This window comes from Coffea arabica, chromosome 2e, assembly GCF_036785885.1.
Source record: "Coffea arabica cultivar ET-39 chromosome 2e, Coffea Arabica ET-39 HiFi, whole genome shotgun sequence".
Taxonomy (NCBI): domain Eukaryota; kingdom Viridiplantae; phylum Streptophyta; class Magnoliopsida; order Gentianales; family Rubiaceae; genus Coffea; species Coffea arabica.
Window position 1 is genome coordinate 61,181,216 of NC_092313.1, and position 11,531 is coordinate 61,192,746.

At 35.8% G+C, this 11,531-nt stretch overlaps 1 protein-coding gene across 1 annotated transcript; it reads left to right on the plus strand.

The window, feature by feature from the left end:
- Positions 1-4,349: 4,349 nt before the first annotated feature.
- LOC113732612 (uncharacterized) lies at positions 4,350-11,203 on the plus strand. Its single transcript, XM_027258518.2, has 10 exons — positions 4,350-4,836; positions 5,551-5,755; positions 6,100-6,190; positions 6,354-6,499; positions 6,767-7,010; positions 8,486-8,590; positions 8,704-8,886; positions 9,219-9,423; positions 10,029-10,515; positions 10,895-11,203. Exons 1-10 carry the CDS (start codon positions 4,605-4,607, stop codon positions 10,989-10,991), a joined length of 1,995 nt encoding a protein of 664 aa, XP_027114319.2. The 5' UTR covers positions 4,350-4,604; the 3' UTR covers positions 10,992-11,203.
- Positions 11,204-11,531: the final 328 nt, after the last annotated feature.

Sequence of the window (11,531 nt, forward strand, 5' to 3'; positions counted from 1 at the left end):
TGTGAAAACTTTCTAGCTGCAATCATTGCAATAAGCAGTAGCCCTTTTGCCATCATTTTTGTTGAACTTGATTTTCCTTCCATGAGCCGTACCATGGCTCTTTCATTCCTTTATGAATAGGTATTTTGAAACAAATGTTTAGATATTCTCAAATTTGGGATCTTGCATGTTAGTCTTGGGATTGAACCTTCGATTCTTTATCCTCTTCCTTGGCTGCATTTTCCCTTCTTCTAAATTGCATCCACTCTTAAATTCATCTGATCCAATAGCATTTTCTTCAAATTCAGTTCTCATCTTTTCAGATTGGTTGCTTGTCCCCTTAGTAGACTAACTGTTGCTCACAATTTTTGCCTACTCAAATTTTCTTTCTCTAACTTGTTTCATTTTATGCTCCTCATCATTGAACTCATAATCATTATCAATGAACACCTCACCTGCACTTGATTCCTCATTATCATTAGCACATGTGTTCTTGTTGCTTCTCTTCTTTCTCCCTTGCTTCCTAGTTACTATTTTGGTTGGTGCTATTTTACTTGCTACTTTGGTTGATGCTCTTTTACTTGATGTTGTTCCCTTCTTGAATTGCCAATATAAATTATATTCTCCCATCCTAATTGAGCTCCACTTTTATGATCACCAGCTAGACCATTTAGCACTTCTGAGTTTGTTTTTGTTAGTTGTTCAGTAAAATGCAATTCTTTGGACTTGGATATGGCATATTCTTGTGCCTATCAGCTCCAAAATCAATAGTACCTCTGTCATCAACTTCACCCTCATCTTGAGATTGACTTATAAGACTGTCAGTCAGCACTATTTCTTCCATACTAGGAGACCCCTGCTGGTTTTCGTCAATATCAATCATATTTGCATTAATGGATTAGGTTCACAACCACTTATGGAGTACGAGTTAAGGTGTACAAGCTACACATCAACCAGCCCATATTTTACTCCATCTCTAGCCAAGTTTTGAGCAATATCTTCAAACAAAACATAAACTAACCCATCTTCCGTATTCTTCCCTGGCCTTAAGTAATACTAGCTTGCAGAAAACTTAGATAACCTAGCCTTTTTGCTACCCTATCTAAAGTATAAATTGACTACTTTTATAGATTATAATAGTCAAAAACCTTGACTTGCCCCCAACATATTCTTTGATCGGCAAATCAGTGAATTCACCTCCAAAATAGACCCTAATTGAAAACGGATTACTATTACCTGCTAACCATTTAGGCGATAGTCATCAACCAATATAATAGAGAAAAAGACCCAGCAAAAAGGACACTGCATTTATTTATGCAAAATGACAACACTCAATAGGGACCACATTTACTAGCAGATATAAAAACCACTTTAACAGACCTAACCAACATATAATAACACTTCTTTCATGTACTAATCACAATTATTGTTACTCTATTCATGCTATTAAAACATAACTTCATTCAATTGACAAATTCCATAGTCTAGGGTTCAAAGATATGTACCATAATCTGAGATGCATGTGTTGTCTTCTACACTCATTATTCAGGTATATCTTTTTCAATCACCGATTTCTTTTCGTCGATTTCGTTTGCCATTGGGTTTGCAATTAGGGTTTGGTTTGGATTCAAAGGAATTTCTGGTAAATGATGAGGTTTCTGTTGGTCCCTAACATGCTTAACTAAGAGAAAAGCATTTGGTCCCTTAAATTTTGGTCAACGTCTAAGTGATTGCCATATTTAACCTTAAAAAATTGGTCATGTGGTGTTCACGTGATTGAATCCATAAAAAATTTGAACAGAAAAATTAGCATGGACTAAAATTGATTATATTTTTCTATATTTTAGGGACTAAAAATGTTCCTTTTCATTTTGAGGGACTAAATTTTCACATCTTTAATATGTGAGGGACAATTGGTACAATTTTTCCTTACTCAAATTATTTGAAAGCCCATACATTTTAGTAGCTAGGTTTAAATGGGAATAAACCTTACAACGCTTAAATGAATAATTGAATATTAGTGAAAAAAATGCAAAATCTGAAGTTCCAAGTTATTTTGATTAAAAAAATAGAATTTTTAATTGATTTTTGATTAATTAGAATAATTTTCCATATTATAGATACTCTGTTTATCTTATTTAAAATGTTAGCCTATCAAGTTTGACTTGTCACATTCCTTACCTTTCTATTTTCTCTTTACCTTCTTTGGCATATTTCACTTTTCAATTTACTCTTAGAAGCTAATTTGAACAAACAAAGAATCAAGTATTGTAGGACCATTAAAATGTTTGAATTTTGGAATGAATATAAATAATCACAAAATACCAACACCAACAAGTGGTGCAAGGTATTTTCAACAGTGTTGATTTTATGTGTGTCGCTCTCTTTAGATAAGTCCATTATAGTTGATATCATTCGTAAAGTCTTTTTTTAAAATAAAAAGTAAATTTCATTAATGAATAGTTAGAAACCATTTAGTATGATTTAATTTACATCACTACTCCTAATGACAAGTTAAACATGCACTAAAAATAATATATTAGATTTGTAATTTAACAAATACAATAATTGAAAATTTTTAAATTGGTCTAAAAATACAAGAAAATTTTAAATTTTTTTCTAGCAAGATAAATTGTTACAATTTCTTTCTGTGCATGTTGCAATTACTAGATGTGCTAATCAATGATTTTAAATTCCAATAATGATGAAGCGATCCGTCAACATACATTCAAGACTCAAAAATATTCGAAATCCGAAATAAATTCAAATATAATCAACAAAAGAAAAAAATAGAAAATTCTCAGAGGGAACACCTAAGAGAATGGAGAATTTTCACTAATAAAATTTATGAGAGATTTTATTTAAAATAAAATAAAACAAAATCAATGATGGTCTCTCCTCGAAGAGGAAGGCCTTATGAATGGAGGAGAAAAAATATAAAGAAGTTGGAGAAATGAAGAGGAGGAGAAGTTGATATCATTTGTAAAGTTTTAATATGGTAGATTCGCATAATAGATATTTTTTTTTTAGCTAAGAAAGGGCAATAGTGGAACAAGAATCCAATAGAGGCTATTAAAAAATTATACATAACACGAGTGAGTTACAAAAAATAATAAATTTTTAGAGATCCAAGGAGTACTCTCTCCATCCCATTATAAGTGTCTTTTTGTTTTTTTGGTATGTTCCAAATTATATATCATGTTATCAAATTTAATAAAACTTAACTTACTCGTTTTCTCATTTTTTCTCCATATACATCATTCATTGTTATGAGTCCCTATTAAATTTTATGCACATTTAAAACAAGTATGTGTGTGGCTTCACAAAATAACAAAAAGGCAAAGTAACAAAGGGAAGTGTCTACACAGTTCACTCTAGTAAGTGGATATTGATAAGACAAAGTTAAAAAAAAAACCTTGGCCCCACATCCCATTCCCCTCTATTACTGTACATAAAGGCTATTGACAAAGGGGGTTTCTTGGTTAACTCAGGTTCTACAACTAATGCAGTAGCAAAACTTTGGGAAATTCTAATAGGACTAAAACTGGCATGGGATAAAGGGATACTCAAACTTGTGGTTGAAACAAACTTAAGACAAGTTTGGAGTTGATACAGAGGAGCACGAAAGAAAGCCCACATTTTGACATCATTTTGGAAATTAGAAACCAGCTCGAGAAGTCATGGGATTGTAAACTGCAACATCAATGGAGAGAGAGCAACAAATTTGTAGATCATTTAGTCAAGCATAGCCTGATGCTGAGATAAGGTAAGAAAGTTTATCACAAAAGACCTCTAAACACGCTTAGGAGTTTTTTAACCTGTCATGTTATTAGTGTCATTATGCCAAAACTAGTTCAAATGTAATGGTTTCATCCTCCCATATCACCCTAAAAAAAAGTACGTGCGTGGCTTAGCCCCACATCCTTTTCTTCTCTATTACTTTTTTTTTTTTTTTTTCAGTTGGAAGGTGTCCGGGTCTCACCCCGACTAATCCTACCAACCCTGAGGAGAGCGGGCCCCACCGATCCTCAAGAAATTATCCCAGGCAGCCCAAGCGCGGAATCGAAACCAGGACCGGCGCCTTAACTAAGAACGCGAAGTCCGCCCGAGCTGCCCGTGGGGGGCTTTTCTTCTCTATTACTACTATATAGGAATATATTACTTACTATTGAAGGATACAAGAGGAAAAGGTAGCAAATTAGGGGCCATATGAGTAATTGTAGATAAAAATGCACAACTGTGACAAACATTCCGGGGTTGGAGGAGTAATACGAAATATTAAAGTGCTATAGACAGTTTAAGGTACAAAAAGAACAGTTTTATATTATTTAAGGGATACAAATTGCAAGTGACCTACAGTAACACACTACTTCCTTTCATATTCGATCCAACCATGTTCTCAGGGAATCAGCCCCAGAACTACTGGGACCCACACTCCACTCAACGACAGCAAAAACCATCACCAAAGAACAGAGTAGTACGCAGTAGAATTTCCAACTTTTCACTCCTCTGCAAATCAATGTAGCTTGACCAATCAATTCTAACTTCGAGAGAAAACTCATTTCTTTTCCATTTTCTTGGTGGATTTTGTTTGGTTTTACATTTCTTGTTACTGGGGTTGAGAAATGACTGGGGGAAGAGGTGGGATGCTGTGGGTTGGGCTGTTGGTGTTGATCCTGTGGAGCAGCAGCAATGTGGAGGGAGAAGAGTACATGAAATACAAGGACCCAAAGGTGCCTGTTGGTGTGAGAGCGAAGGATCTTCTGAGTAGAATGACTTTGGAGGAGAAAATTGGTCAGATGGTTCAGATTGATAGAAGTGTTGCCACCCCTGCTGTCATGAAAAATTACTACATTGGTAGTGTACTACTATTATGTGTTTCAGTGTTGCATTTTCTGGAATCTTTGTTTATGGTGTAGTTATTTTTTCTACTTGTGTCTATGAAGATTGAAAATGGACTAGACTTTTGATTTCTTGAAAAGGGATGGATTATAGGGAATTGTAATTCTTGATTTTCGAGGTAGAATCTTGCAAAGCACAATTTAGGATTGTGGTAGATTGTGATTTTCTCTTTTACTGTTGAAATTCAAATGGAGGTAGTATCTGCAAGGGATTTGTCTGTTGTACTTAAAGAGAAGCAACTGGTTGATGATAGCTTTCTCGTTGGGAAAATAGACTTCTTGTGGCTATTTTAAGAGTGATTATGTTCATATATACATATGATTGGGTTGGTGAATCTGGTTGTAAAAGAAATTTGAAGATAGGCTATGTAATTGACTGGAGATTATGTCTGTGTCTCGTTTTTTGCTTCAATTGTAGCTTGCTGCACCCCATGCTTTTGTTTTAATGGATTGCCAACCATAAATCAGTGTTTGGAAGATGCTTATGTCCGGACTGTTTTGGGCTTTCTTTTGTCTATACAAACGAGTCTGCAGCTGTATCTGCAGAGTTGTTGGTACGGATGTAATTAGCTCACTTATCTTTTTGTTTCCAGCATAGAATATAGCTAGAAATGATTATTGACATGAACAAATGGCTTAAAATTGACTGAGAATCACTCATTTGATGTAGGGAGTGTTTTAAGTGGTGGGGGAAGTACACCACTTCCACAGGCTAGTGCTGCAGATTGGGTCAACATGGTGAATGACTTTCAGAAGGGGTCATTATCTACGCGGTTGGGAATACCCATGATATACGGGATTGATGCTGTTCATGGACACAACAATGTCTTTAATGCCACCATCTTTCCACATAATATTGGTCTTGGTGCTGCAAGGCAAGTAAAATGTTTGACAAATTCATCCATCCTTTGCATAAGAAGAAAGGAAAATTGGATATGAAATCATTTTGTTTTCTTAATATGGTACTAAATGGTAAAAGCCGCATGCCTATGCCTTCAGGTAACTATTGGCTAGGAAACTGCATATCCAATTTCACTTATCATGTTTCTTTGGCTCAAAATTTTAATTGTTATATATGGCAGTGTAGAATTATTTCTTGCCTGACAGATGTCATCATTTGACATGTTTTGCTTCTATAATTGTTATGTTACTGTGAAATTAATGGCAAAAATGCATATCTAACTGATATGCTCTGACAAGAAGTAAACTCCAACTTCAGGGATCCTGAACTAGTGCGGAGGATTGGTGACGCAACTGCTCTTGAAGTTAGAGCTACAGGGATACCTTATGTATTTGCTCCTTGCATAGCTGTAAGTCACTGGGTGATACCAAGTCGCTGAGTAGATTTCAAACTTTTATTTCCAGTTGCAATGAGAACCATTTACAGCAACTTGTATTATGAAGAGATCTTGATTTTTCATTCTATTAATCTCCATATGAGGAATCTACTTGTTTGTGACATTGCTTGTGCAGGTTTGCCGAGACCCAAGGTGGGGTAGATGCTATGAGAGCTACAGTGAGGACCCCAAGATCATTCGAGAAATGACAGACATCATACTTGGGTTGCAAGGGGAAATTCCTAGTGGTTCTCGGAAGGGTGTCCCATATGTTGCTGGAAAGTAAGGAGCTAAACCTTTTCTTCAGATAATTAATGGGGACCTATCGCATGTTTTCATCTCCTTTAAGGCATAAATAAAGAATCATTATTTGTTAAGCAATGTGTCATGGTAAAGCCATTGATTTGAAAAACTTTGTGAAATGAAACCGTTCCCTATTATTCTTTTCTTAGACCTTTTTCTCCTTTATCATCCCTTATGTCTGAATTAGTGCTTTATCTCTCCTCTCTCTCTCTCTCTCTCTCTCTCTCTCTCTCTCCCCCTCCCCAGGGACAAGGTAGCAGCTTGTGCAAAGCACTTTGTTGGTGATGGTGGCACAACTAAGGGGATTAATGAGAACAATACCCTTATTGACAGGCATGGGTTGCTTAGCATCCATATGCCTGCCTATTATGACTCCATTATCAAGGGTGTGTCCACAGTCATGATCTCTTACTCAAGTTGGAATGGTGAAAGGATGCATGCTAACCGTGATATGATTACTGGTTTTCTGAAGGACAAAATCAAGTTCAAGGTCAGGCTTGACTATAGTATTTATTATCAATTTTGTTTGACAGAAAACCTAAGTTGGTTTAGTGTCCTTTTTTTTATGAACTTCTGCAGTAACCATTATGTGCACTAGTGAGAATGTGCTTGGAGTTGAATATACAGAGTTACAGACTATGTGCAAATTTTTTGAAATTGCTAGTAGAATGTATTGATTATCAATTTTGTTAGACAGAAATGATGAACTTTGCAGTAACCGTTATGTACACTAGTGAAAATGTGCTTGGAGTTGAATATACAGAGTTACAGACTACATGCAAAGTTTTTGAAATTGCTGGTAGAATACAGTATCTGTTTTTACTTGATTGCATTGTCTTTAAATGCTGTCCTGAACAGCTGTATACCTGCACTCCGCCAATTCTTTCTGCCTACATCTCTTTCTCTTGAGAAATCAACATGGTCCTAAACTCATTGATGGAAGACACAACAGTTGGCATGTAATTAGCTCAATTGATTCATTGAATTCAATCTTGTTTACATGTTTAATTGTCCTTTATGTTGGTTGAGATAGTGGTGGTTGAGTCTCTGGTAGGGTGACAGGTTGCTTCCTGCTTGAGTTGAGTGATGTAGAGATGCAGGTCTTAATGTTTCAACTCTGTGGCAGTACATTTAATTGGATATGGGCATTAAGGGTGTCTGCAATACTGCCACATTCATGTATTAGATTTGCAATATGGTGTGTTGCTTGGTGTTGCACCACTGTGGACGGTTGCTCTTTATTGGTAGAAATTGTAGTGTTTTGACAGGTTTAATAGGTAATGATAGTCGTTGGACATAAAATTGATGTTTTTGGTAAAATATTGTGTACAACTCGTAGTTATTTTGGTGCAGATATTATAAGAGATAAACATGGTTGAAAGTATTTGAGTTATTGATGAGTCAGGTGTATAATGACTAAGATATGCCATTTTCAGATTGCTGTTCTTTGGGCAAACTAGATTTGAAAGATGAAACTGGATGTGTTTTAATTTGGTTGAAACTTAAATCTCTCTATTTTAACCTGTTATGTCTGCACAAGTGTAGTTCTTCATTCTATTATTTTCTAATGCCTGATTGTACTTCTTATAGAACTGTGACTTTGTTCTCTTTCATTAAACTTGGTCTTAGATTTTGTCTTTAGCTATTTGAATGAATTAGTTTAATAGTAATAAAAAATGGCAGAAATTAATAAAATAGAAAGGAAGAGTGCACATTGGTAGGATGAAATAGAAAATAGTTTTAAAATTAAGTGATGTGCTTTCAGAGTGATCTTTAAAGATAGCATTGTTACTTTGTTCTTCTTATTACTGACATTCATGATTACCCCATTTTATTGTTGTTTGCTTTGTAAACATCATCTTCTATTACTTACTAAGATTATAGCTTCCACTGTGTGATTCTTACTTCCAACTTTAGAATTTTGTGGTAGCTTCACTTCACTGATTGCTTTTAATGAGTCACCAGGGTTTCGTCATCTCAGATTGGGAAGGCATTGACAGGATCACTTCACCACCACATGCAAATTACACCTACTCTGTTGAGGCTAGTATATTGGCAGGCATTGACATGGTAAGCACCTCTTTCTTTTCAGATGTCATGTAGAGACCAAATTGGTCAATAACTATATATAAACTCTAGCATTCCATTAAAACTGGGGTATGCGCTGCATTCATCTTTTACAGGTTATGATCCCTTTTAATTATACTGAGTTCATTGATGATCTCACTCACCTGGTGAAGAACAAATTTATACCAATGGATCGCATTGATGATGCTGTAGAGAGGATTTTACTGGTAAAGTTTACCTTGGGACTCTTTGAGGATCCCCTTGCTGATCTTAGTTTAACCAATGAAGTTGGGAAACAGGTACGACAATCTTTTTTCTCTAAGCACATCCAATGTCTTGTGCTTTGTGCTTTCCCCTTCTCTGTAGATTTACAAAGGTTTCAAGCTTTCTGCCTTCAAAGACATTTATTAATTCAGGCAGAACTAACTTTACAATCCAGAAATAACTAATCTAAAATTTTAAAACATCTCTGCAGTGAAGCTCTCATCAGCTGTCAAGTCCAAGTTTTTATTCCTTTTAACACATTTCCATCCAGAAAAGCATCTCACCTTTTAACTTCTTGTTTGCTTCCCAAAAGTGTCACAGTTTGAATCATCTATAAGCCTGACTGAATATGCTTTGGTTTTAACAGGAGCACAGAAATTTGGCAAGGGAAGCTGTTAGAAAATCTCTTGTTCTGCTTAAGAATGGGAAAAATGAGACTGATCCTTTAATTCCTCTTGCCAAGAAAGCATCAAAAATTTTAGTTGCTGGTAGCCATGCAGATAACTTGGGTTACCAATGTGGTGGATGGACAATAAGCTGGCAAGGATTTAGTGGCAATAATTACACAAGAGGTATGTGCAACTGCTATCTATAAACCATGGTGTTTTAAGAGAGGTCCTTAGTGTTTGAACTTCCATTTGCTACAAACCTATTAAAAGGACATCAGTTTTAATTCGAACTGGAGGAAGGTTTCACCAAGGAAGTGCTAAAGCTACTGTGTGAATCCAATTTCAAAGACCTCCTAATGTTTCCGTTTTACTTTCCCCCTCTCCTTCCTCCTTCCCTCATCCCCCGAGAAAAAGGAAAAATCTCCATGTCCACCAATTTTGTTTTCTGTTTCATTTACTCCATAGTTGTAGTCACTCCTTGAAGCAGATTGGACCTGCTTTTGACACAGTCCTTAAAAGAGAGTCCATGAGAATGTTTGAGTACTTAAGTGAGCCAAGCTCCTATTGTCTTCTCTATGCAGTACCACTGGAGGCTAGAAATTGTTTGAAATGAGATCCTCAACGCACAATACTGTACTCATATCCAATGACAATTGTCAGAAATGCAGTTCACATTACATTAGTTAAGATTATGTTCCAGATTTCTGATATAATAATGGTTTAAAGTGAGGCTATTAGTTATATACGAGTTGCTGTACATTCAGTGATAGCTCTTTTGCATTCTCCAGGAACAACAATCCTTGCTGCAATTAACTCTACAGTTGATAAGGAGACAGAACTTGAGTACCTTGAAAATCCTGATAGTCAGTATGTAAAGTCCAACAACTTCGATTATGCTATTGTTGTTGTCGGAGAACCTCCTTACACAGAGAGTGCAGGAGACAGTCAAACTCTTACAATTTTAGATCCTGGTCCAGCTGTGATAATCAATGTTTGTGGGGTCATCAAGTGTGTTGTTATCATTGTATCTGGTCGACCTATAGTGATTGAACCATATATTTCTTCAATTGATGCACTGGTTGCAGCCTGGTTACCTGGCACCGAAGGTCAAGGTGTGACTGATGTCCTCTTTGGGGATTATGAGTTCACTGGAAAACTTCCAAGAACCTGGTTCAGAACTATTGACCAACTTCCAATGAACGTGGGAGATTCCCATTATGATCCACTTTTCCCTTTTGGATTTGGACTCACAACTCACCAGTCCATAGTGTCAAGGTATGAATACCTTGCCTCAGCTAGTAGAATATAAATCTTTTGCACTTTAGGTAAACTATATTGATTAAATCCTGATGATTCAGTTAAGGTCTGACTGCTTCTTTTTGTTTGCATCTTTGGTCTTTGAGCAGCATTTTGTAGCTCTTTGGCTTCATCCACATACCTGCCTCATATTTTGCTTATTTTATGTTCACTTACTCCCATTTAGGCCGAGAACTTATCTGAGCCTTATTTCTATTGTGGGTTTTTAGTATGGAATTCAATGACACAACTTTTGGGCTTTTGATGGCTGTTATGTGATGGAAACTTGTTCAATTTGATAGAATATATGTGCTGGAAACTGCTGATGGTTGATACTTCTTTCTTCTTTCTTGTCCAGGTCAAAATCATCTGGCTTTAAGGGACATCCATATGCAACTTTAATTCTGATTTTTGTCTTAATCGGTTTGTACTTTCAAGGTAATCTTTTAACATGAGACGAGATTAGTTGTAGGATGGAAAAAAACATTGATATCCTCTTTTTAGTCTGCATTTCCACCCGGGAAATTCAGAAACTTCAGCATCATTTGCAAAAATTGAGTGGAGAAGGTTATGAATCTTGACTAGGCTATGGCAAACAAGGTAACAGGAGAATTTAGTTTTACATGGTTGAAGCCTAAATAGTAAATTGAAATGTACTTGCAAGGCAGCTTCGTGCTTGTGTGAGCTTTCTTGCCGATCAATAAAGAAGTATTTTTACGCTAAAAAATAGTAATTGAAACTATTGCTAGCAGGTTGCTAAAAAATACTTTATACTAATACTGGGTAATTGCTATATTATGCAATTTACATTCTAATTTTCAATTAGTAATTTCACTGCAAGGTAAATTATGTTTGTTGGTTTTGTCTTTTTAGTCATGCAAAGAACAGGAAAATTGGCCTTTTCTTTTAATGTGTTGATTACATGTTTTCAGTATCCCAAAGTATCCGTGTCTTAAAGTTCTCAAATTGAAGATAGCTTGTATTGAAGGAGAAAG